A 24,093-nucleotide genomic window follows, 5' to 3' on the forward strand; every position below is an offset into this window, starting at 1 on the left:
GCCAGGCGTCCCTAGTTTGATCATTTAGATATGTGGATTAAGTTGGAGAAAAAAATCATAAAATACACTACTTTTTTTACTAGGAACATTATTTTATAAATTTGCCTTTGACAGGAATGGAACTCTAATGTCCCATTAGAATACTCCATTGGTCAAGGGAAGACTTTTCCCAATGGCCAGTCATGGAAAAAAGTGTGCAAGAATATGTTATCTTCTTCTGTGCCTTTTCCTTGTTAAATTTGTTCTTACTCTGATGCAGTACTAAAAAACTACTGACAGGCCTGGGCACCGGCATTAGCTGACAGATCACATAATATATATTCAGACCTTACTGTTGTTTTCTTAGAGTCATCCCTATGCCCTGTTCCATTTTCTGGAAACATTAGCTCTGGGTCTGTAAGAAAGGATGACACATGACCTGTAACTTCTTCAGCCCTACACTATAGTGGCGAAGCAGACTGAGAGGCAGAGATCAGGGAATCCTTTGGTACCCTTCGTCAAATAATAATAATGATGATGTACGTGACAATTCCCCAATACTTCCATACCCCTATCCCAGTTGGGACCTTTTTTGTTTTGGAAGATTAAGTGCTTGTGTATTGTGGCCTCCCATAGATATCTGCTACTTTTCAGCCCATGTGGATAATGTAACTCTAATAGTCATTAAGCACACCTAAAGATACTATTATTTCCACATTACGTATGGGAAAATTAGTGCCTTAATAGTAACCTCACAGTCTCACTTGTTCCAAACATTTTTTTTAAGTCTACCTTAAACATCTTTATATTTTCTTGAGTCATTTATCTCTAAATATTTTGAGGAATTTTTACAACCATCATTCAAACCAGATAATTTTCAAAAGTTCTGCCCTTAGATTGAATATGTTTAAAAGTAATGACCAATGAATTTCCATAATAAATCTTCCATACCTAGTAAAAGATTCATCGTGTTTAAAATCTACTTTTTAAACAGACCTCTAACTTTGAAAACTGTATTTATTTTACAATATGGCCTCTGATGAAGTTTCTATCCATTCATTTTCCAATCCTCTGTACCCTTCACTGTAATACTACAATATCTGACTCGCATTTTTCATAAGGTTGGTGCAAATATTAAATAACAGAATGAGTAAGAGACCTTTGAGAACTGTGAAAAATTTACTGGGTAAATATAGGTTATTAACACTAATAACAAAATTACTGTTATTATTATTTAAAGCAGAGAGGGGAGGAGTGTTTTTAGTATGCCCATTCAGCAATCTTATTGACCTTGCTATGGTAGTTAACATATTATTTTACAAATATTTTCCAACCTGCCTCACAATATTTTTTCACCTGTTTCAACTCATCAATTTTTTTGCATGTGTACTTCCAGTGTAACATAACTGTTTGGTCAATAAGAGACATTTTAAAACATCATTAATAGAATCTTTGGATCACAGATAAGCCAAGAATGCTTTTATTCTTTCTCTGATTTATAACCCTCTGATTTTGATTAAAATTGTACTAATGAGGTTCAATACACTAATACATATATACGTATATGTGTGTGTGTGTATATATATATATTTCAGCTATTTCATAATTCACTGTTTACCTTTTTTGGAATATCATCAGAAAAATAAGATTTATACGCTAAATAAAACTCTTAACATGCATTAACTTCACTTACAGGTACTTTTCCATATTCACTCTGAAATAATAAAAATTAAATATTGGATTTCTTGCCTTCACTCTATTGTCAATTATGAAACTGAAAATATTTCTCCATTGATAATTAATTTTAATACCACAAAAACAATGACACAGAACTGAGTTGGCTTGTAATTACAAATGCAATGTTAATACACCCAAATATTTCTTCAACACACTTCCACTGAGTAATTATGCACAAAGCATCACAGGATAAATTAACTATCTAAATCTGGAGTTGTTAAGATAAAATACTTACTATGATATTACAGTGATAATTTGAAGAAGATCTCGGGAAATACATATTTCCTGAGAAAAGACTCTGTGTGAAAGCAGAGAAAAATGAAGATAAATGGATAAACCGTGGCCATCTTTATTCAGTTGTCCAGAGGAAAAGGACACTGAAGTTGGGGTACAGGGAAAAAAATCAAAGAGCAACATTTATTCCTAGTGTATATTAGACATTAAAGTTTAATTGAAAGTTGACATATAAAACTTATTAGGACAAATGTTTCATATGGAGGCCTACTTTTCAAACCAATAAGAATCATTAAAGTGATAAATCACTAATTAAGAATTACATACAAGATATGCTTTTAAAACTCAGTATATGATCACTAGAATGCAGTCTATATTTATGGAAAATATTTGAACATGCAAATAAATATTCCATAGAACCTCTATTACAACTATTTCAGAGGTCAGCCCAGAAAGTCTGATACTGGCACAAGCTAGCTGCTATGTATATAGGAGTGACTCAGTGAAATGCTTTAATTGCTTATATCTCTTGGGAACCATATTCCATGCTTAGACATCAATAGTTAGAACTTTTTCAGTTCCCAGCTATTGCTGGTACCTGTGCCTGAACATTCTGACGGAAGGATCCATCCATATGAAAGATGAAGAACGGGATCCCTGGGTGGCGCAGCGGTTTGGCGCCTGCCTTTGGCCCAGGGCGCGATCCTGGAGACCCGGGATCGAATCCCACGTTGGGCTACCGGTGCATGGAGCCTGCTTCTCCCTCTGCCTGTATCTCTGCCTCTCTGTCTCTCTCTGTGTGACTATCATGAATAATTAAATAAAATCTTTAAAAAAAAAAAAAAAGAAAGATGAAGAACTGTGGAGCTTTGGGGGCATATCTCAGTCCTGGTCCATTGCTCAAACACTATTCTGTTTCCTTCTTATTCCTATTACCTATTTTTTAAACTGGAGATTCCTTCCTTCTAAACCAATGGTTCTCTATCAGGGGTGATTTTGCCCCCCCTACCCCAGGAGATATTAACAATGCATGGAGTCATTTTTGATTTTTATGTTAGAGCCCACGGGTGCTACTAGCATCTAGTGTGTTGAGTCTGGGAACATAATCATCCCACAATGCACAGAATAGTTGCCTAGTAGTAAAAGCTTATCCAGCCACAAATGTTAATAGTGGTGCAATGAAAAAATTGTGTTCCAGATTTACTACTACAAAGCTTCACCTTTTACCACCCACCCCCCTTTTTTTGCATCTTCTTGGAAAATCTAATACTAAAACTTATGAAAACAGAAATAATAAACAAAGGAGACATTTCCCATCTTAAGTACTCTAAAATAAATGATGAAAGTTGGCATTCTCCTTAATGGAATACAAATGCAACATTTTTTTCTCCTTTTACCCCACAGCCTGTTTTATGTTTGTTATTATTAATCCTGCCCAACTGGATTTCCCTCTGTTAATCTCAGAACCGGTCCTAAGGAATATTGATATCTGCATTTAGATCCAATAGAAACACAAACATTCAGAATAGGGTTAATTTTAGTTTAGGACTAGTAAATCTTTAATTTCCATTCAGGACTAGTAAATCTTTGTTCTTCATTAAGAAATAGTATTTGAATACCTATGACCTGAAGGAAATGGTCAAGAGGCCAGCACAGTGTCAGCGGTGTGCTGGGAGATGGGAGTCTGTAGAAGGGGCTTTTGTGTTGCTCTCTTACTACTTTGCAATCTCTTCTGCCCTGACAGAAGGGACAAAGACCAAAATTAGGAACGGACCCAGAGTTTGAGGGAAGAGGAGATCAAGACAATATCTTAGCTTTTTCTTTTTTTTAAGATTTTATTTATTTGAGAGAGAGAGAGAGAACAGGAGCAGGTGGGGGGAGGGGGAAAGGGAGAAGAAGACTCCCTGTGGAGCAGGGAGCCCAATGAGATGATGTAGGGCTCAATCCCAGGACCTGGAGGTCATGACCTGAGCCGAAAAGTAGCCACTTAACTGACCAAGCCCCCCAGGAGCTGGCCCAACAATACCTTAGTGTTACAGGATAAAAGGGAAGCTCCCAACGCACTGAGCCCAGGCTCCCTCAGGTGGCTCAGTTGGTTAACCCAACTGCCTTCCACTGGGGTCATGATCTCAGGGTCCCGGGATCAAGCCTCATGTTTGGCTCCCTGCTCACTGGGAGTCTGCTTCTCCCTCTCCTTCTGCCTCTGCCTCTCCCCCTGCTCTTGCTCTCTCTCAAAATAAATTAAAAAAAAAAAAAAAAAGAAAAAAGAAAAGAAAGAAAGGGAAATTCCCAGAAACAACCGTGGGAAATGAGAGAAAATATCTCTAGTGCCCAGGCAAGGCAGGGGGCCTTGTAGGCACGTAAAATATGTCTAGATAAGTCAGAAATAGCCTTTAAAACTACCCTAGGGATAAAACTACACTGAATAAAACACTGTCTTGCTTGGGTTATTTAGAAGACACCCTGAATTTTAATACTGTCCAGAAGTCACTACTGCTCAAATGAAATGGCAGATGACATTATATTTACAAATCTGGGGCTTTGTGCTGATCGCCGAATACAAAGCAAGGGTTGTGAATGTTCTACATTTTACTGACCTTTGGTCAAGCAAAGATATTGTCATAATATGTTTTTTTCTATGAGGGTGAAAGTAAATAAATGCTTTTCAAACTTCTCATTCCATAAGGAAATGAGAACTGTCTCCTGTGTATTTTCTTCATTCATAGTACAACCTATTCCCTTCAAGTTATTTATTAAACCCCAAAACATTTATACTTCTCAAAAGATAGAAGTTAATTTTTTCCTGATATCACTGTGCAATTCAACGCTATAGTGAGGAACATATGAACATGAATACATATACAATTCATTTTTGTGTCCTGTATCCTGATTAATGAAACCCAAGATAGCAACAAAGAGAAAAAAAACTTCGTTCTTGCACAGATTCTGATCCAGCAGAAAGCAGGTTTTAGTGCCTCATAATGTATTTTTTATAGAAAAGATGGATGGCTATGAAATTATGAAAACCATTCTTAGGCAGTTCTTTCTCAAAACATCTTACCCTAGAGAGAGGTAGGACTCTCACACTGTATGACGTCCAAATAGACCCTTCAATGTATAGCTCACTAGATGTGGCACTCATATTAAAAACATATCAGTAAATAATACTGGGAGATAGAATAACCCAACAATGCAAGCTTCAGAAATGATGAATGGGAATGGGAGCTACAAGACAATATTAAGAAGAGAAATTTGATCTCAGCATATTTATCTCAGGCTCAAACCTGACAATACCCTGTAAAAATTCACATTTCTTTGAATAAAAGCACATAATTCATTGAAGAATAAAGATGGATGATGATAAAAAGCAAGTCTGCCAAATTAAGTTCCATACCAAAGGTTATGAACTAATTTTGAGTTTACAAGCCCAACTTCATGCCAATCATAAAATTTAAAATGTTGAGGATGCCATAAATAATTAGTCTAGATGCTGAACATTTAAATCACGTTTTTTTTTCAAACAAAAATACCACATACTTCCAAATTTAATAGCATCTTTTCCCAATAATCAAAATTATCACAGTACAACTATAATTAGTTTAGTTAATAAATTACTTAGCTTCACCAATATTATATAAGAGAAAAATTTATATTTTGTATATGAATGGGCAACTTTGTAATAAAAGGAATGACCCAAACACAAACAGAAATCTAAAGACAAAATTGGGTAAGGATAAAAGCTTAAATGTATTTTTTTTTTAAGTTCTATGCAAAAGTAATTGAATCCATCCCAAGTTAGTTATCTTCCAAATAACTTGTCCATTCTGAATCATGGTCTTATGAGTTTTATAACTTGTTTCAATAGTTGTTAATGAAACTGTAGTTTTATCCAATGTGAATGAATGCTGAGGATAAAATGATAGAGAAGATACGATGATCCTTATGTTCAGGAATTTGTCATGTAGCTCAGAAGGAGAAAAGCTACACTTAGATTCTAAAAATTCAAGACCATCTTAAACATTATTGAAAATCATGAGCCAGACTCTGAACCGATATAGTATAAAATTCCAAAAACTAAGAAACAATAATCATAAAACTTAAGAAGTCATATTTAATAAATAATAATAAAGGCATATTAATTGGCCTCAATGTCTTCAGTTCATTAGCCAGTCCTGTAACTCTTTGAAGAAAGTCTGATTAAATAAAAGAGGTTCAAGAGATTTAACTTGGGGCAATATGCCAATTGAGATCTTGTCTAGAAGGGTACTTGGCTGGCTCAGTAGGTACAGCACGCGACTCTTGATCTTGATGATGTCATGAGTTTGAGCCCCAAGTTGGGAGTAGAGTTTATGTAAAAATAAATAAATAAACAAATAAAAATACTTTAGATCTTGACCATAAAGAAGACCCCTTCAAATTGTGATTTCACATGATTATGTGTGGACCTGATAGTAGAAGGACAGGTACTCAAAAAATAGTGACATCACTAAAGAGAAAAGGGGTGTGCATGAAGGGTACATTGGATAGTAGCTCACTTTCTTGAATGTGCCAGGCATTGTTCTAAATGTTTTATATACATTAACTCAGTTCATTTTCATCACAACCCTGCCAGATGGGTCCTACTGTTAAACCCATTTTACAGATTAGGAAACTGAGGCAAAGAGGTTAAGGATTTACACACACACACACACACACACACACACAGAAATCACAAATTTTATGTTCTACTAATGCCAATTTAATCTCCTAGGAAGTAAGCCAGACATGCAGGGTAAGAAAAACCCTCCACATAACATAATTGCAGGGTAAGCTGTAATACATAAATCCCATAAACAGAGAAAAGGGAAAGGAATGTGTAAAGAATGTGTATTGGAGACAACTGGGGGTTAAGTAAATTAAGCTCCTAGTTCAGATTCCGGAAATTGATTTAATAAAAAATGTAAATATTTAACACGTAGTATTTACCAGATGAAATGCTGAGCAAATATCTAATCTCATTGGAGATTCTTAGGCTCAATTCCCAATGTCACCTGTGCCTGGCAAATACCTCAAGTTTCCTTGTTTATTTGTACTTTTGAGAGAAATATTTTATAACAAACCATACATATACTTATTAAAGGAAAGTTCCCTAGCCTGAATATTCAGTTTAATGACAGTTGTAGTTGTGTCAGCTATTAGCATGGGTTTTCCTGTGGGCAGCTAAATCCGTAATAGGTTTTGCCTACTTAGTGGAAGATATTTCCTAATGATGGTGACTTTTTAGCTTGTACCTGCCTGCAGCCACCTACTCTTCCCTCCCTAAATGGATTCTGAAATCTGTTGGCATTTGAATGGCACTAAAAATATGTAAGAATTTACATTATCCAGTAGGATAGCTAAAAACACAAGATGAGCTCCTTTATCCCTGATTTCCACTTTCTGAACATACTCTATAATAATATGTGACTTCCAAATGGAAGCTTCATCTGAAATAATCAGCTCTTTCCATTAGTCACAAATAAATTACCTGCAGAGCAACAAAAAGACGTCTACCTTGTAGAAGCAGGAATATACTGGGGCTTGTCATGTCATTTTGTTTAAAAAAGCAGATACTTGAAAGTATTGCTGATAAGAGAAACACAGTGGTCATCCAGGTCAAAAGCATCATATATCCATTTGCTTTCCCCAAACTTTAAACTTTTTCATATGCTCTGAATCTCACTGCTTCCACCTCCTCTAGAACTTTGCCCTAAAATGAATCCCCTTTTAAACTCTTTTCATCCTCTACTTTTTCCCCTGGTCCTTCCCACTTTCCTGTCACATTGTAACTACTATCATTTTGGCCACACATTTGCACCAACTATCTTTGGTTCACAAACTCAAATAGCAATCCACAGTCACTTTCATTAATTCTCCACTTTTCAGTTATAAGAGCCCACCACAAGGTGACCATAAAGTGACCATAAAGTGATTTCCACCGCACCCACCCTCAACAGACACGTTTCTTCTTAGGCTTGTCAGAGATCTCCTAACTGCCAAACCCAGCACCCTGGAACTGATTCAACTTGACCTCTTTGCAACATTATGTATTGTGATCTTTCCTTCCCATTCTTGAAGCAATCCACGTCTTGACTCCTGGATTTCACCCTCGAAGCTTCTTGCTTTACCTTTCTAGCTTCTCCTTCAAAGATCCCGCCCAGGCTCTGCTTCCTCTGCATATTCAATAAATGTTGGTGTCATGCAGGGTGGTCACAGAGTCTTCCATTAAGAGGTGGAATCTATTTCCTCCTCCCTGAATAGACCTTGGGACTTGCCATGGCCAGTAGCATGTGGTAAGAACCATGTATGCAATTTCTGGAGTCCAGGCCTCAAGAAGTCTTGCAGCTTCTGCTTTCTTCCTCCTGGAATGCCGTCCTGGTACAGCTGCTTGATGAAAAAGCCTGAGATGAAAGACCATATGGAGAGAGAGACCCAGCCTTCTCAGTTGTCCCATCTGAACCTAGACCTTGGCCAACCCGAGGCCTTCATTGAGAGCGCCCAGGTGAAACCAGAAGAAGAACCTCCCCCAGTTTACCCACAGAATCAAAATAAACAAGTAATATGTAAGTAAATAAATATTTTAAAATAACAAAAATCTAAAAAGAATCAAGATAAATAACAAGGTGTTTTCAGCCACTAACTTTAGGAAGTTTTATTATGCAATAAGTAAAAATAACTATACAAATGGCATCCCCTTGGTTCCTGTGACTCATTTCGTGTCTCAGTAAACGCATTTTAGTAGGTGACTCTAATGTTGTCAACAACTTTATCAGTCAATTGTATGCTGATATTCTCAAATCTAAATATTTTGTCCATGAGCTCCGGACCTGCATTCCCAACTTCCTTTTTTGCCTGTTTACTTCATATTTACATGGTATAATCCACAGGAACCTCAAATTTGATGGATCAAAACTAATTCATCATCCTCTTCTCTCAGATTCCAAACTCTTCCATCTGCCTTCTAGAATGTGATTGCGGTCCACCCATCCTTCCTCTCAAGCTTGAAAACTGTGGTCTTCCCAGGTTCCTTTTTGTCTCATCCCCCTTTAACAACCAGTCAGTAAGTCTGCTTTATTCATTCCCCCAAATGTCTTAAATATGCGCCTTTATGTCTATCACGATTATTATGATTCAGACAACTCTCAGTTTCACAACAGATTACTGCAGTAAACTATTACATACGGTCTTATTATAAACTTCTGCACGGGGATCCCTGGGTGGCGCAGCGGTTTGGTGCCTGCCTTTGGCCCAGGGCATGATCCTGGAGATCCGGGATCGAATCCCACATCGGGCTCCCGGTGCATGGAGCCTGCTTCTCCCTCTGCCTGTGTCTCTGCCTATCTCTCTCTCTGTGACTATCATAAATAAATAAAAATTAAAAAATTAAAAAAAAAAAAAAAAAAAAAACTTCTGCTCACTTCACACCTGTGCTCCAGAATATTGCCAGTCTGCCCCGTTAAAATTACAAATCTCCCTCTATATCTTCCTTGATCAAAGTCTTTTTTTTTTTAAGATTTTATTTTTTTATTCATGAGAGACCTAGAGAAAGAGGCAGAGACACAGGCAGAGGGAGAAGCAGGCTCCCTGTGGGAAGCCCGATGTGGGACTTGATCCCAGGACCCTGGGATCATGACCTGAGCTGAAGGCAGATGCTCAAACGCGGAGCCACCCAGGCGTCCCTATTAAAGTCTTTAAATGGTCTCTAAGTCTGTCTCCCCCCTCTCCTGTCTCTGCCTCTCCCTCTCTCCTGCCTACTCCTAGGATTGCTTCCATGATCGGATGCCCCCAAATCATAGCCAAGCACTTGTCAATATGCACATTAATATGTAGATAACTAGCTATCCCTAATTTACTGATAACCCTCTGATAACTCTGAGGATTGTCATCTATCACTTTAGATTTCATGTTTTGTTTTCACCCCGGGCTTTTCTTGTAACCTATTTTCCTTGCCTGAATTACCCTTTCTCCCTCTTCTCCATTTGGCTCACACTCTTCTTCAAATGTCCCTTCTGTTAGGGAAATTCCCTTTCCTTCTCTGAATAACCCACTTGCCTCCACCCTAGATGGAAATGGGTGCCCTTTCTTGATGCATTCAGTAACAGCATTTTCTACTTTTCTCTTTCTCTAGTTTGTCAGTTGGGTCCTGGACTGAATCTTTCATCTACAAAGCCTAAGTGCCTAACATAGTAGATGCTAAATGTTTGTTTGATGTTTTGCAGCATGGAGGTGGAAGTACAGTTGGGGGAAGTAAACAATGAGAATTTGCCAGTCAACTAACTAGGGCCTGTTAGTTACAACTGTCCCACCACCTATTTTTGTAAGTAAAGTTTTATTGGAATACAGTCATACTCTTTTAATTATGTATTGTCTGCAACTGTTCCAATACTACATTGACAGAGTTGAGTAGTTGAGGTAGTGATATCATGGCCCAAGAAACCTAAAATATTAATTATGTGGCCTTTTCACAAAATGTTTGCTGACTGCTAACCTAGATGATTTACCTGCACCAAAGATCGAGAATATATTATCTAAATACTATGATATTATTTAAACTCCCATATCCACATCATTCTATGTATGACTCTCCAAGGGATTATAGGGATCCTGTAGTCTCTAAACAGAAGAAATTTACAATCTCTTGGACCATCTTGGAAGTGATGGCCATCTTGGAAGTAATTTAGACCACAGGTAATGATTAAAGGATCACTAAAAGGATGGATGCTAAATGCTTCTTGGAGATTGAGTGGGTTTAGCCCAGTATTAGTCAGCTCGAAGGCCCTGACTAGGAAACCAGTCTTTTGCCTTTAAAGCCCTGTTCCAGGTGCAGTACGATCCATATTAATCAGTCCCATATGGACGTCAGAGGTATGAAGAGTAGGCTGGATGAAAGGCTGCTTTCACAGTCCTATCTCAGGTGCAATGTGTCCAAACACCAGGTGTTTGGAGGTGGAATATTTGGGAACATACACATTACACCTTGCATTTTTCACTCTTCACCCTGATGTTCCCTCCCCAAAATCACCTGTGCCATTTTTTCTGTTCTTTGTGATGATACAATCATGTTCCCAGTTGAGACTCAAAATTATAGTTATTATTGATTCTTTTTTTCTCATCCCGATATTTTCTGTTGCCCCATCCACTCAGTTTTGAATTCCTATAAATTCTGCTTCCGTAATGACTTTTAACAACAATTACCATCTGACATGTCTTGTTCATTTATTGTCTGTTTATTGTTTGCCTATCCACCCCATCACCATCAGCTCAGTGAGAGCAGAGATCTTGACTATCTCTCCTGCTATTTTATCCCCAGCACCTAAAACATCTAGCACATATTACAAGGTAAATAAATTTTATTGTTGAATGCATGAATTTTATTGATACCTTAAAATGCCTGCCTTATATTTTAATTATTTATATATGTCTATCTCCTAATCAGCAAATTCCTTAAAAGCATAGCCCATATCTGATTCATTTTTAATCTTTCATCCTCCTCCAAATATGTCGTTCATCTAATATTTCTGAAATTTTAAAAAAATCATCAAATAACTATCATCTTGAGTCAGCACAGGCAAATAAATATAAGTAGATGCCAAATCTGACAAAGTGGGATAGTTGATGAATGGTTTGTTTTTAGAAGCTAAGGCAGATAAAACAGCAGTATGCTCGGACTGTAGAAAGTATTATATAGCACAAGTTGTCATTTCACTTAATCCTGGAAACTGTGATCACATCAAGTTCTCCTAATTAAAGGTAGAACCACTAAAGATGATCAACAGTTTTTTAAAAAGTAACATAGCCTAAGTTTCATGCCTATCATTAATAGTTCTAGGAAGAAATTCCTTGGCTTTCATTATCAGAGTAGGAGAACAGATGGTCAAGAAACCAAGGCTAATAGTTTATAGTCTTCTGCTAAAAAATGCCTAACTCTTGGCACTATTAAAAAAGATGGCATCTCAGGTCCACAATAGCCTCACAAGTACTTTTCCTAATTATGTACAACTCTTTTCTTCATAGGAGATTGCAGTTATTATATGTCTACCCCATGGAAACACCCACGGTTTTTCGAGAGCATCCCTCATGGCTTCCAGGCAAATGTAAGCTCCTTAGCTGCAGATCGAAAAATAGGTATCCTCGAGGTCTATCTCCTATGAAAGACTATGGTCTCCCCAGACTAATGCTTTGTCCCTGGATCATAAGTATGATGATCACTGTAGGGAATCAGTTGGACCATCACTTTAGGGAATTCCAAAGGGATTGAAAACCATCAGAGTGAATGAGGAGCATTAGAGAGGCCGAAGGTATCCGAGGTGGCTAAAAAACATCCTAGTCATTGGTTGAGAACAAGCCTACGCTGTGCAGTCCGTCATGAAGCCTCAGCCATCGTGTACCATAATCAGTGAGCATAAAAACTTTAGCTAAAGTTAGACCACTATCTGCATTAATAAAGTTAAAAATGTCCACAAAATAGAATAACCCCATTTTACAAACTGATGTAAACTGACCAATTTAATATTATTATTAGGGGACGCCTGGGTGGCTCAGTGGTTCAGTGTCTGCCTTTGGCTCAGGGCGGGTTCCTGGGGTCCTGGGATCAAGTCCCCCATCAGGATCTCCGAGGGGAGCCTGCTTCTCCCTCTGCCTCTCTGTCTTGTGAATAAATAAATAAAATCTTTAAAATATTAATATGATTATTAGAAGGAACATCAGCCACTATTTGACTGTAAGTCTAATACTGCTATATACACATATCTTTAAAATTTTTCTGTACACTTCCTCAATTGTAAATTCTTTTTTTTTTTAAACCAACCCAGCTGAGATTATGGAATCTTGCCAAACTGACCCCATTTCCATCTGCTTCTTGATCCTTATCTCTTGATTATCCTGTATCTTAGTCAGACTTACCACCGTGTGATTCAGCCCCCTCCTACATCTTTTTATGCATCGTATTGTGTTCCCTACTCTTGTCCAAGCCTGTCCCCTCACTGTGGGAGTTTAATAAATGCTATCTAATTACGATGATGCTCCTTTTATTTTCCTTTACCCTCATGTACTCCTCTTTCATAGACTTCTTCTTAGAGGCAATCAAAAACATTTATTGAGCACCTACTGTACAAAGGAACAGCCTTCTACAACTACAAGACGTATACTCTCGTCTTCTTAATTGCTTCATAAAGATTGTGATTTTACCTATCCTGTCAAAGATAGTTTCCCATGGAAGAGTGATTTGGAAGAAAGTTCATGCTTGAGATATTTAACTACACTGCTGTTCTCTCAATTAGTTTAATCTCTTAGGAATGAGGTTGTGTCTTTGCATGTCTGGTACAATACCAAATAGGGAGTCCACGAGGCCTGAAGAACTGAAATAAAAAGACAGCTACTCCTAATATTCTTATACTTGTGTTATTAAGCTTAAGATTCTGCATAGCAAACAGCAAACTCTCAATAATTCCTAGATATTATAATTTATAAACTAATCAAGTTGGAAATAAACATTTGATTTTTGCCATAATACTACCTTTCATGGTAGGAGTTATGTGGCAAGGCATCACGTTTTGGGTAAAATAAAATCACACATAAAAAAAATCTATCTTTTAATTCTATTTTCTTTCTTAAAAAAAAAAAACAAAAAAGATTTATTTATTTATGAGAGACATAGAGAGAGGGAGGCAGAGACACAGGCAGTGAGAGAAGCAGGCTCCCTGCAGGGAGCCTTGATGCAGGCTCCCCGGGATCACAGCCTGAGCTGAAGGCCGAGGCTCAACCACTGAGCCACCAGGCGTCCACATCTTTTAATTCTGCTTTCATAAGTTATCTTGAAAAGGTAAACAAGCAAGACAAGAGAATTAAACTCTATTCTGCAGTGGGTATTTTAGAATTATAGAACCTTAGAAATTAAAGGAACTTTAAAAAAAATCTAATTCAGGGTTGTCTGGGTGGCTTAGTCTGTTAAGCATCTACCTTTGGCTCAGGTCATGGTTTGGGTTCAAGCCCCCCCCCCCCATTTAGAGTCTGCTTCTCCTCTCCCTCCCCAACTAGTGCTCTCTCTCACATGCACATTCGTTGGCTCATTCTCTCTCTCAAATAAATAAATAAAATCTTTAAAACAATTAAAAAAATAAAAATCGAATTCAATCTCTCATTTTATTAGATAAATCTAAGACTAAAAAAATTAAATTATGTATCCTTTCTTTTTATAAAAACTCCTCAAGGACACGTAAGGAAATATCCCTTAAACTATGCCGTGCTACACACTGCCGAATCGTTAATGGTCTAAAAATTTGGCTCAAAAGAGGTGTGAGGATTAAACCTAAAAGCTATCAGAATTCAAATATTATGTCAAGATCAAAAGATAGTTTTATATAACACTGATAGACTCATTCTAACCATATTCAGTAATTTATAATATACCTCTTTAAATCTAAGGAGGAAAAAAGATCAGTGGGGATAGAGAAGTTCTGTTGACATTTCAAAGACCAAAATATACCATGTCTAAATATTAAAAACTTAGATATACTTCATAGCATTTCAATCCTACAGGCCTGAACAAAGAGTGAATATTTATTGAGCTTGTATTACTATTCTAATATTGTGCTGTCCTTTAAATATAACTAGCTTTAATCTCATACTTGATGGTTTAGGATTAACTCTGTTTTAAAGATGAGAAAACTAAGTCCTAAATAGGCCATATGCAATAATGGTTAAAGGCACGGATTTGAATCCTACCTCTGCCACTTACTAATTATTGCACTGCTCGGTCTTAATGGCTTCAAATGTAAAACAGGCAAAACAATAATAGTACCTTCTTCACAACATTATTTTATGTATTGTGTAAATCACTCAGAGCACATAGTGCTGTAAGAAGTATTAGCAGAGGTGGACTTACCCTGAAGCTAATGAAGCTTAAGCAGAAGGACTGCCTCATTTGTACAGCTGTCTTCTCCAGGATCACCTTAGTAATACTTTTATTCATAATTGTGTATTAAAAAGCAACCCTCCTCTAATTGCCAAACTTGAATTTTCCCTTGTATGCCATTATTATTGTTGTGGTTGTATTAAAAAGATTAAATATTTGCCCAAGGGCACATGATTAGTAATGGTATATCTGAGATACAACCTAATGTCTGCTGGAATTCTTAGCCAAGATATTTTTCCGCCTATTTCTAGAATATCCCTTTGTCTCATGAAGTATAATTATCTTATACAAAGAGAACAGATCCTCATATCATGTAAGAAAACAAATATTTGCTAATCATATTTCCCTCTTATCTCAAAAGAAGATGTTCCACACTTAGTGGTGGCATCTATAGTAGCCATTCACCACCACCTGCCAAACCTCACTGATATACATGCTTGGAACAGGAAAGGAAGGAAGAGCATTTCTTGAGAAGATGAGCTATCCTGCTTTTTTGGTTTGTTTTCTATCAGAAGCCCAGTAAAGTCTATTTATCAGATATGGGCCTCGATAGGAAGGAGGAGCTGCGCCTACGAGCAGGAATAATGGGAGGTCCACTTTGAACTTATGGATTCATTCCAGTTACCTATGCATCCAGTCAACATAAATGTACCGATGTACCCTGACCCACGTACTGTATGGGGACCAGCTATATTTGAAGAGTATATGTTGAATTCATTTATTCAATCAACAAATATTTGAGAAGCTATTCACTGCTTATCTAAAAAGGAACAAGACGGGCAAGGTCCCTGCTCTCACTGAGTATACTCATGAGAATGTTTTATAGATATCTTATGTCACTTTATCAAAGCAGAGGCCACTCTAACCTGCAGATAGAAACCTTTGAGGATAACTTCCCTTGTTTTTAGCATATTTAATACTCACTGGTCATTCTTATTCCTGAAATACCTTGCATTTCGCCTCCAGTGCTCAACACATACCCACGATTCTATTCCATTTACATGAAGTAATTACTTTGCCCTTGGGTGACCATTCACCTTAGTAATTTTTCTTAAATGATAATCAACAAATACGCAAACTTTCTCTAGAAGGAGCAGAATTACAACAGGTTACACAGAAATGGAATCACAGTCTAGCTTTTTAAAAAGCTAGTACGTGTTGTACGTGTTTTGCCAAAAAGATGTCTTTAAAAATTCCGAGGCAAGTATACATTAAAGAACATGAGAGCACAGAAGCATTCTGAACTTTTCTTTTCCACATACACATAGTACAGATAACATATTTCCTCATTTTAGAAAGCCAATTTGCTAGAGACAAAGATTAACAATCAAGGACTGGAACCTACATACTTCTGGAGGAGGTAAATACATGCCATTACCCAACTTGATTCTATTTTCAGAACTAAAATTAAAAGAAGACAGCCCCATTTTTGGGGAATTTTTAGAGCTATCATCAGATCTCCTGGAACTACATGCCAATCAAATAACATCCAAACTTTCTAAGTTATGCAGTCCGGGTAATAAAGTTGTTCTATAAATGAAACTGTTAGCCAGCTACAAACTTTTAAACATTCTTTTTTCAAAAAGTCCACTTAAGAACCTTTATCGCCATGACATGTTTCATGAATTAATACAGTACATAATACAACATCTTATGTAGTGGATTTTTAAGTTGGCTTACAGTTGGGGTAACAATTCAAGATTTAACCTAGAGCTCAATTTCACGGCCTTCACTGCCCTCGGTGTAGTTTTGCCAGAGATAGAGCATTCCAGTCATTGTTCCTAATGGGCTATCTGCTGCCAACTAATAACTACTTACGTTACCAAGTATCATTAGGGAAAATCTCTTTCAGAAACTCCTGGGAACTAAAAAGATGTACGTACTCAAATATCAGACATTTCTCAATCCAATTTCAGGGACATTTTAAGTATTATTTGAGGTTAGACAAAATAGTACACAATTCTCCATTCTGCAGAATTCACAAAACACCATATTTCTAATTTCAGAGAAAACATCCATCTTGCCCACTTTTACCCTAACCGCAAAACTTAATTCTTCCTTCTGATGAAGCCTTTGTGGCACTGTTATTACAATTAGAAAATTTTAAAAGATTAATTCTGATTATAAACATAAAGGATCCTAGATTGGCCCCATTTCTTTTATTTACATGAAAGTCAGAAATGAAAAGCATACCAGTTTTGTGTGCCAAAATACAATCATTCACGGCTATGCATTATTCTCAAATTTCCTAAAGACTGTTTCCCAGTTTTTTATTTATATGCTTCTTAAATTTTAGAAAAAGATTATCTAGTGGAATAGGATTAACTCGGCATCCAAATCCATAAAATTGTTTATCTATTTCCTTGGGTTTTGGATTATATCAAATGTCAACCAATCCTTTAAGAAGTATTCATTTGTATACAATACCAGCTGTTGAGTAGAGAATAAAATAGCAACTATGTTTTTATAATTTAATTTACAACATCATATAAATAACTGCATCACAGGTCCATAATATGCCAGGCACCGTCCTAGGCATAGAAACACAATGGTGACTAGAGAGGGCACTGCTCTCTCTAAAGCCGTATTTTCTAGTAGATTTCATGCCTCAGACTTTGAAAAGACGGAAAGAGAATAGATGCAGAGAAGTTCAATAAATAAACTTTGTCAAAATGTTATGATCTCAAATTCCTACTATTCCTTTTAGTAATCTGTATTTTTTTTCCCTTGCTGACAAAGATGCAATGATGTTCAAGTAGCTCCTTTACTTGTGTAAATTATACATCGCAAGATAGACAAATGCGTTTCTCAAATTCTTCCTTTACATTCTACAAGGAGTTTTAAACTATATATTTGAGGAATGCCTTAGCTGTTATCAGATAAATGTCTTATCATCAATTGCATTTACAATCAAAGGATGAATCACCTGTCATTTAAGGAAAGATAGTTTCTATATGTCCAAGTAAGATTATTCAAATAATTATGGAACCCAGCAAACAAAATAGATAGATGTAATCATGTCACTAAGTTTTATCTACAGTTTCACCTTTGAGAAGGTGCAAAAATAGAACAAAATAAAAATACCTCCTGTATAGCAAATACTGGACACTGAAAAAAAGAAATACACATTAATTCTATCTCAATACACCATGCGGCTTCTGTACCACTTAGTTTGAGATACCCATATTTTTATCTCTCTGACCGCTGCTGTGGCTTACATTTTTCTTAAGGGTGGAAAAATACAAATTTGTAAAGGGAAGCACTCAAAGGATCAGAGCAACTTCTACATATCCTCACTATTACCGCTTTTATCAAAACACGTTCTTAATAAAGCATCACCGCCGGGAGCACCATTCCATTTTCTCAGAGAAACTTGAAATACTGTTGAACTCCTCATTTTTTATTGTTCTCTCCATTATTTTATAATTTTGCATAGAAGCTCTCATATTAAAAACTGTATACTCACCTCCCTGGATGAAAGCCAGTTGTGTGTCCACCGAAGTGGACATGCACCTCCCTGAGGGAAACTCACAGGGGCGCACCACAAAGTTCTTGGCATACCAGTTACAGAATTCTAGAATTAATAATAATCAAAACCAAAAACACACATACATGAAGCAGCCCTGAACTGTAAGAGTACGTTTAGAAGGATCAGCATGCCAGAAACATCATCATCTGTTTTATAAGACCACGAACTTTGCCCCAGTAATTTTAATATTTTTTTGATGGCATTTAAACCAACATACTTCAAAAATAATGCTACTGAACAATCATTTAGGAAGTAGTAAGTCTTGGGATCCCTGAGTGGTGCAGCGGTTTGGCGCCAGCCTTTGGCCCAGGGCACGATCCTGGAGACCCGGGATCAAATCCCACATCGGGCTCCCGGTGCATGGAGCCTGCTTCTCCCTCTGCCTGTGTCTCTGCCTCTCTCTGTGACTATCATAAAAAAAAAAAAAGGAAGTAGTAAGTCTCAAAAAAAATTTCTTTTAAAAAAAAAAAAGAGGTAGTAAGTGTCTTCTGTTGGCAAGGAAAGACTTTTGGGATAGTTTTAATGCCCTGACCCAACTAAAATACACACTTATTTTCAACCACCATCATTAACATGTTTTGAAAGAATATCCAGCCAGAATCCTTTATTTTAGCGTAGTTTCACTAGGTACAAGAAATGCCATATTTGTGATCCGTTACCAAATCATTAGCAAATAGAACTGGTTTAGGGAGTTTCATGGTACTGATTATTGTTCTGGCTTCTTAAGCAAACAATCAACTGAATCATGAATGCATCTGGAATGAGTTAAAAACAGAATTTTTCAAGCAGCCGTCTGCGCACCAAATGTAAAGACGGACTTTAAAGTTGTATCACCACAAATTATCTTGCAGACACTCTGAAATAATTGTGCCACTTCCTACCGTGTAATTGGATGCTCTGAAATCTACCCTGAGTAAATTTTGACAAGTACTAACAAGCATGATGGAGAGGAGAGTTATGGAAAAGCCCTTATTCCCCAAATAAATATATTAAAAGACCAAAACCCATGTCTAAAATGATCCTCACATGGTTTTAGCACCAAAAAAAAAAAAAAAAAGTAACACTGGGGTGTCACTAAAATATTTAATGGGACTGAGACGCACCTACCGGCTCAAGAAAACTCTGTGTGTTGTGTGAGGGAGACTCAGCACCAGAGAGAGGGAGAAAGAGCGAAAAACCCGTGTTTAGCACATTTCCACCACGCGCACTGCAGGCCTGAAGCAGCAAAAGGAATCAAAGTTAAATCGCAGGAAAACGGCCTGGGGGGGGGGGGGGCAGCTGCCGGGAGCCTCGCGCGCCCGCGCCCCGACCTCCTCGGGGCACGTTCCCGGCCTGCCCGGCCCCGGGCCCGCGGCCGCCACCGCGCTTCTCCCCGGCGCTTCCCCCGGCGCCGACCCCGCCCCTGCCGCCCCGGGCCAGCGCCCCCGCCCCCCCCCCGGGTCCCGGGTCCCGGCGCGGCCCCCGACCTGGAGGGACGAGCCCCCGGCCTCCCCGAGGGGCGCCCGTGCCCGCACTCCGAGCCCCCGCGGCCCCCCCTGCCCGGCGCCCGCCGCCCGCCGCCCGCCGCGCCTCACCTGCTCCGGTGCCGGGTCCGCAGCAGGCTCCGCCCGAAGGGAGCCATGGGGCCGGCGCCGCGGGGCCGAGGTCGCGCCCGGGGCTGCGGGGGCTGCAGGGGCTGCGCGGGCGGCGCGGGCGGCGGGGGCTGCGGGGGCTGCGCGGGCGGCGGGGCCGGGGCTCCCGGACGGGCGGGCGCCCAGCGCAGCAGCAGCCGCAGCGGCAGGAGGCTCGCGGGCCGGCCCGGCGCGGCGGGGGCGGGGGCAGGGGGCGGGGGCAGGGGGCGGTGGCGGGGGCGGGGTCCGGATCGCGGTGGCCCCGGCGCCTCGGGCTGCCGCCCAGCCCCGGCCTCCGGGCGGCGTCGGGAGCGGGAAGGGCGGGGACCCTGCCGGGTTCCGGGGCCACCAGCGGACGCCCCGACCCCCGCCGAGCGCCCCCGTCCGTCCCGGGAACTGAACCGCGGACCGGGTGGGACGGAGCCACCCCCGCCTCCCAGCCAGCGGCTCGGGCGGAACGAGCGGGTCGCGGCCGAGGAGAGACGGGCGGGGAGATGCGGGGGGCGGGGGGCGGGGCCGAGGCCCGGGGGGAAGCCGGAGCCGGGCCTCCAGGTCACGTGGAACGCGGAGCCCCGGGGTCGCCCCGCGGCCCCCCCCCCCGCCCTCCCCAAGTTGGTGTCCGGGAGTGGAGGGGGCGGCGGGGGGCGGGAGGTCGCGGCCGGGCCTGGGGCCCGACCCCCGAGGCGCCCGCCCCGTCGGCCGGAGGACGCGCCGACCGTTCGCTCCCGTTTGCCCCCCCCCCCCCCCCCCGTCCAGTGGGGAGGACGCGCCCGGGGCCCCGGCGAAGGCGAAGCGCGCGGGCGGGGAAGGTCGGGGGACGACAGCGGGCGCCCCCGGCCCCACGCGGGCTCCGACCCACGACCCGCGCACCCCTGCGGGGGGGGTAGCGGGGGGGACTGGAGGGGGGCTGGGGGGAAGGGGGTGGGGGAGCGGGGCCGGGGAGCGGGGCCGGGACGAGGGGGGAGGGCGGGGGGGAGCAGGGGCCCGGGTCCGGGGTGGGGGGCGCAGAATTTTCCGAGGAGCACGTGTTTTGTCTAGGATTTGCCCCGGCCTCCTCGCCGCCCCCCACCCTCCCCCCCAGCCCCCGGGCCCCGCGGAGGAAACCTGCGGCCTGTGGGTTCCGCGGACCCACGCTCAGGCTGGCGGACCCCTGCACCTCGACCGAGGTCAGGAGACTTTCTCTCACCCCCAGCAACAGCGAACAAGAAAGTGGTCCTCAAGGTGTCGGTGCATTGATTTCCGTGTGCATTGATTGAGGCAAGGTCCTGCGGAGCTCGAAAAAATCATTTTTCCCAATATTTACCACCATGATGGCTCCCTAGTTCTCCATGTTCTATATGTGTGCATTTCTACAAGTATACAGACATAGATGGATTTAACATGACCTTATTTTATTTTAAATTTGTGATGTATTGTTTATGAGTTCATAAATATATTCAAATCCCAAGGTGTTAGAAATTAGAAAACTACACTAGACAATGCCTTAATTCAATGACCTTTTTTTCAATTTAAGAAAATATACCCATCTTTTAAATGGATCTATAGTAGTGTTACCAGAGAAAACCTTTAAAATACCAAAAGCAGTGATGATATATTCTTGTTACGTGTGTGTATATATAACATACACATTATATACAACATAAATAATCTCGGGTATACTTTGGTTTCAGTTTTCATTTTATATTACCAGCATGTCACAAAAACAATGACTTAGACTATTATGAGAGATTTTCCAGTTACTCTAAATTGCTGAAAATATAATCCCTAAAGCCATACTCTTTACTTATTAATATAATGATTGCAGTCAATTTACAAAGAATTTTGCATTTACAAATATCCCTGTTCCCTGTAGTTTCGGTTCTCCACCCTATTAAGTGTATATATAGTTTTCATATAAAACATTTTTCATTAAGAGCTTTAATGGAACAAGAGGAAACAGCATTACATCTTTATTAGCATAATCTTACCTTGAGTTTCAAGTTAGCACAGATGAATCTCATTTAGGATGTTATTATTCCTCACATAAAATATTCTATTGATATTATTCAAGACAAACGCTTTGATGTGTAAGAATAAAACACAAACTTTATGTCTCTTAGATATTAAAAGCTGAAAGGAATAGAAAACATGGGCACTAGTATCTAAAAAGAAAAATAAGCAAATAACAATTTTAAAAGAAATTAATAAAACCAGGTTTTAAAATAGGAACTTTCTAACTAACCAGATGTTATATAGGTGAATTGAAATGAGGTTTTATTTTGCATCTACCAAATTGCATGATTTTTAAAATGATGATACCCAACTCTATCAGTATGATTGTCTGAGTAGACTCCTCTACATGAGTAGTGTAGATAGCCTTATCCCTTGTAGAAATTAATTTGGCTCTAAATATCAGTAATCTTCAAAATAGCCAAACTGCTCTATCCAAGTTTTTTTTTTTTGTAAAAATATTTTCCAAGGAAATAATCAAAGTTTCAGATAAAGCCTATGCTTATTGATATTCATGGGAACTAAATAAAATATTGCATACAAGGTGTTGACACATAGTATTAGACAAAGTACTATTTCTTGTACAGGGTAAAAAATGGTATGAAAAGGTGACGGGCACTGAGGGGGCACTTGATGGGATGAGCACTGGGTGTTATATGTTGGCAAGTCGAACTCCAATAAAAAGATATACAAAAAAAAATGGTATGAAAAATTACCTCAACTTGAAAGTAAGGCAAACTAATGAATGCATTGTCTTTTCAGTGATATACTGGAGCATTGTCTAGTAGATCCTCCCAAAGATTACCCAATTCTCTGGAATGATGCATATTTTAACACACCATTTACTGTTGATTCGGCCCAAACTCTGAAATCAGATGTTAAATTATTTTTTTAAAAAAAGGTAAATTGCAAATTTCGTTCAGAAAGTAATACAAATGATTTTGTCTGGTAGAAAGAGAACACAAAAGGTTAGGGTTTTATTGCCCTGTAGGATATCAACTACTTTTATACTCAACCCATTTTTATTTCAACATTCTTTCTTTAGTTCACTAACTATATATAGCAGTCTTTCTTATCTACCTTTGGACCAGCTTTGCTGTTCTACTAGACCCCTCATTAAAAAGTTAAATCTTTGACACTTGCCCACCATGTATTTCTATGAGATTCATACATTTCAGTTTTTTGAAAATTATACTTTTAATAACACTGAGCTTGCATCAGTTTTTTTTCTGAACCAGTAGGAAGTCTTCTACCCATAGAAGACAGATGGGTATTTATCTATACAATCTCTACCTTTCTTAAAATATATAATGTATAGGGGTGCCTGGGTGGCTCAGTTGGTTAAGAATCTGCCTTTGGGGATCCCTGGGTGGCGCAGCGGTTTAGCGCCTGCCTTTGGCCCAGGGCGCGATCCTGGAGACCCAGGATCAAATCCCACGTCGGGCTCCTGGTACATGGAGCCTGCTTCTCCCTCTGCCTGTGTCTCTGCCTCTCTCTCTGTGTGTGACTATCATAAATAAAAATAAAAAATAAAAAAAAAAAAGAATCTGCCTTTGGCTCAGGTCATGATCCCGAGGTCCTAGGATTAGCTGAGTTGGGCTCCCTGCTCTGTGGGGAGACTGCTTCTCCCTCTCCCTCTGCCTCTCTCCCTGCTTCTGGGCTCTCTTTCTCTCAGAAAAATAAATAAAATCTAAAAAAAAAAATGATATAATGTGTAAAATGATTTTTGATGGTAGAGAATAGTTAAAATGTCCTCTCACTCATCTATGAATATGAAGCTCAGCCAAAATAAATAGCTGTCTATTTCCTTACCCATTTAAATTAAGGTATGAAAAAGCAACATGGAAGATGGTGCATTGTGCTTAATGAAAGAATGAATGAATAATCTCCAATCAAAGGAGGATTATGTAATCTGTGGTGGAGTTGATATCAATAGCTAAACAGTGTGAGAGCATATCTGCAGATGGAAACTCCTGTTTTGAAACAGAAAAGAAACAAATAAAATAAGTGTGTCAATTCTTGTTCTAGTTTATTCATGGATCCAGCCACTCTTTGTATTAGAAAGGTTTTTGGTGGGAATGTGA

At 39.6% G+C, this 24,093-nt stretch overlaps 1 protein-coding gene across 3 annotated transcripts in view; it reads right to left on the reverse strand.

Annotated features, from left to right (window-relative positions):
* The window catches only part of RASSF9 (Ras association domain family member 9), a 27,840-nt gene extending 7,729 nt beyond the window's left edge, over positions 1 to 20,111 (reverse strand). The window contains exons 1-2 of one of the 3 annotated variants that reach the window (XM_055342008.1): positions 19,985 to 20,063; positions 19,518 to 19,625 (exon numbers count right to left, since the gene is read on the reverse strand). Coding sequence is in view for 1 of the 3 variants with exons in the window: in XM_055342007.1 (XP_055197982.1) it covers positions 19,985 to 20,031 (47 nt within the window). In the remaining 2 variants the exon portion in view is untranslated. Of the gene's footprint in view, positions 1 to 14,851; positions 14,873 to 19,517; positions 19,626 to 19,984 lie in introns of those variants that run through there. The other 2 variants (XM_055342007.1, XM_055342009.1) reach the window with 2 other exon arrangements.
* Positions 20,112 to 24,093: the final 3,982 nt, after the last annotated feature.

This window comes from Nyctereutes procyonoides, unplaced genomic scaffold (genome assembly GCF_905146905.1).
Source record: "Nyctereutes procyonoides isolate TBG_1078 unplaced genomic scaffold, NYPRO_anot_genome, whole genome shotgun sequence".
Taxonomy (NCBI): domain Eukaryota; kingdom Metazoa; phylum Chordata; class Mammalia; order Carnivora; family Canidae; genus Nyctereutes; species Nyctereutes procyonoides.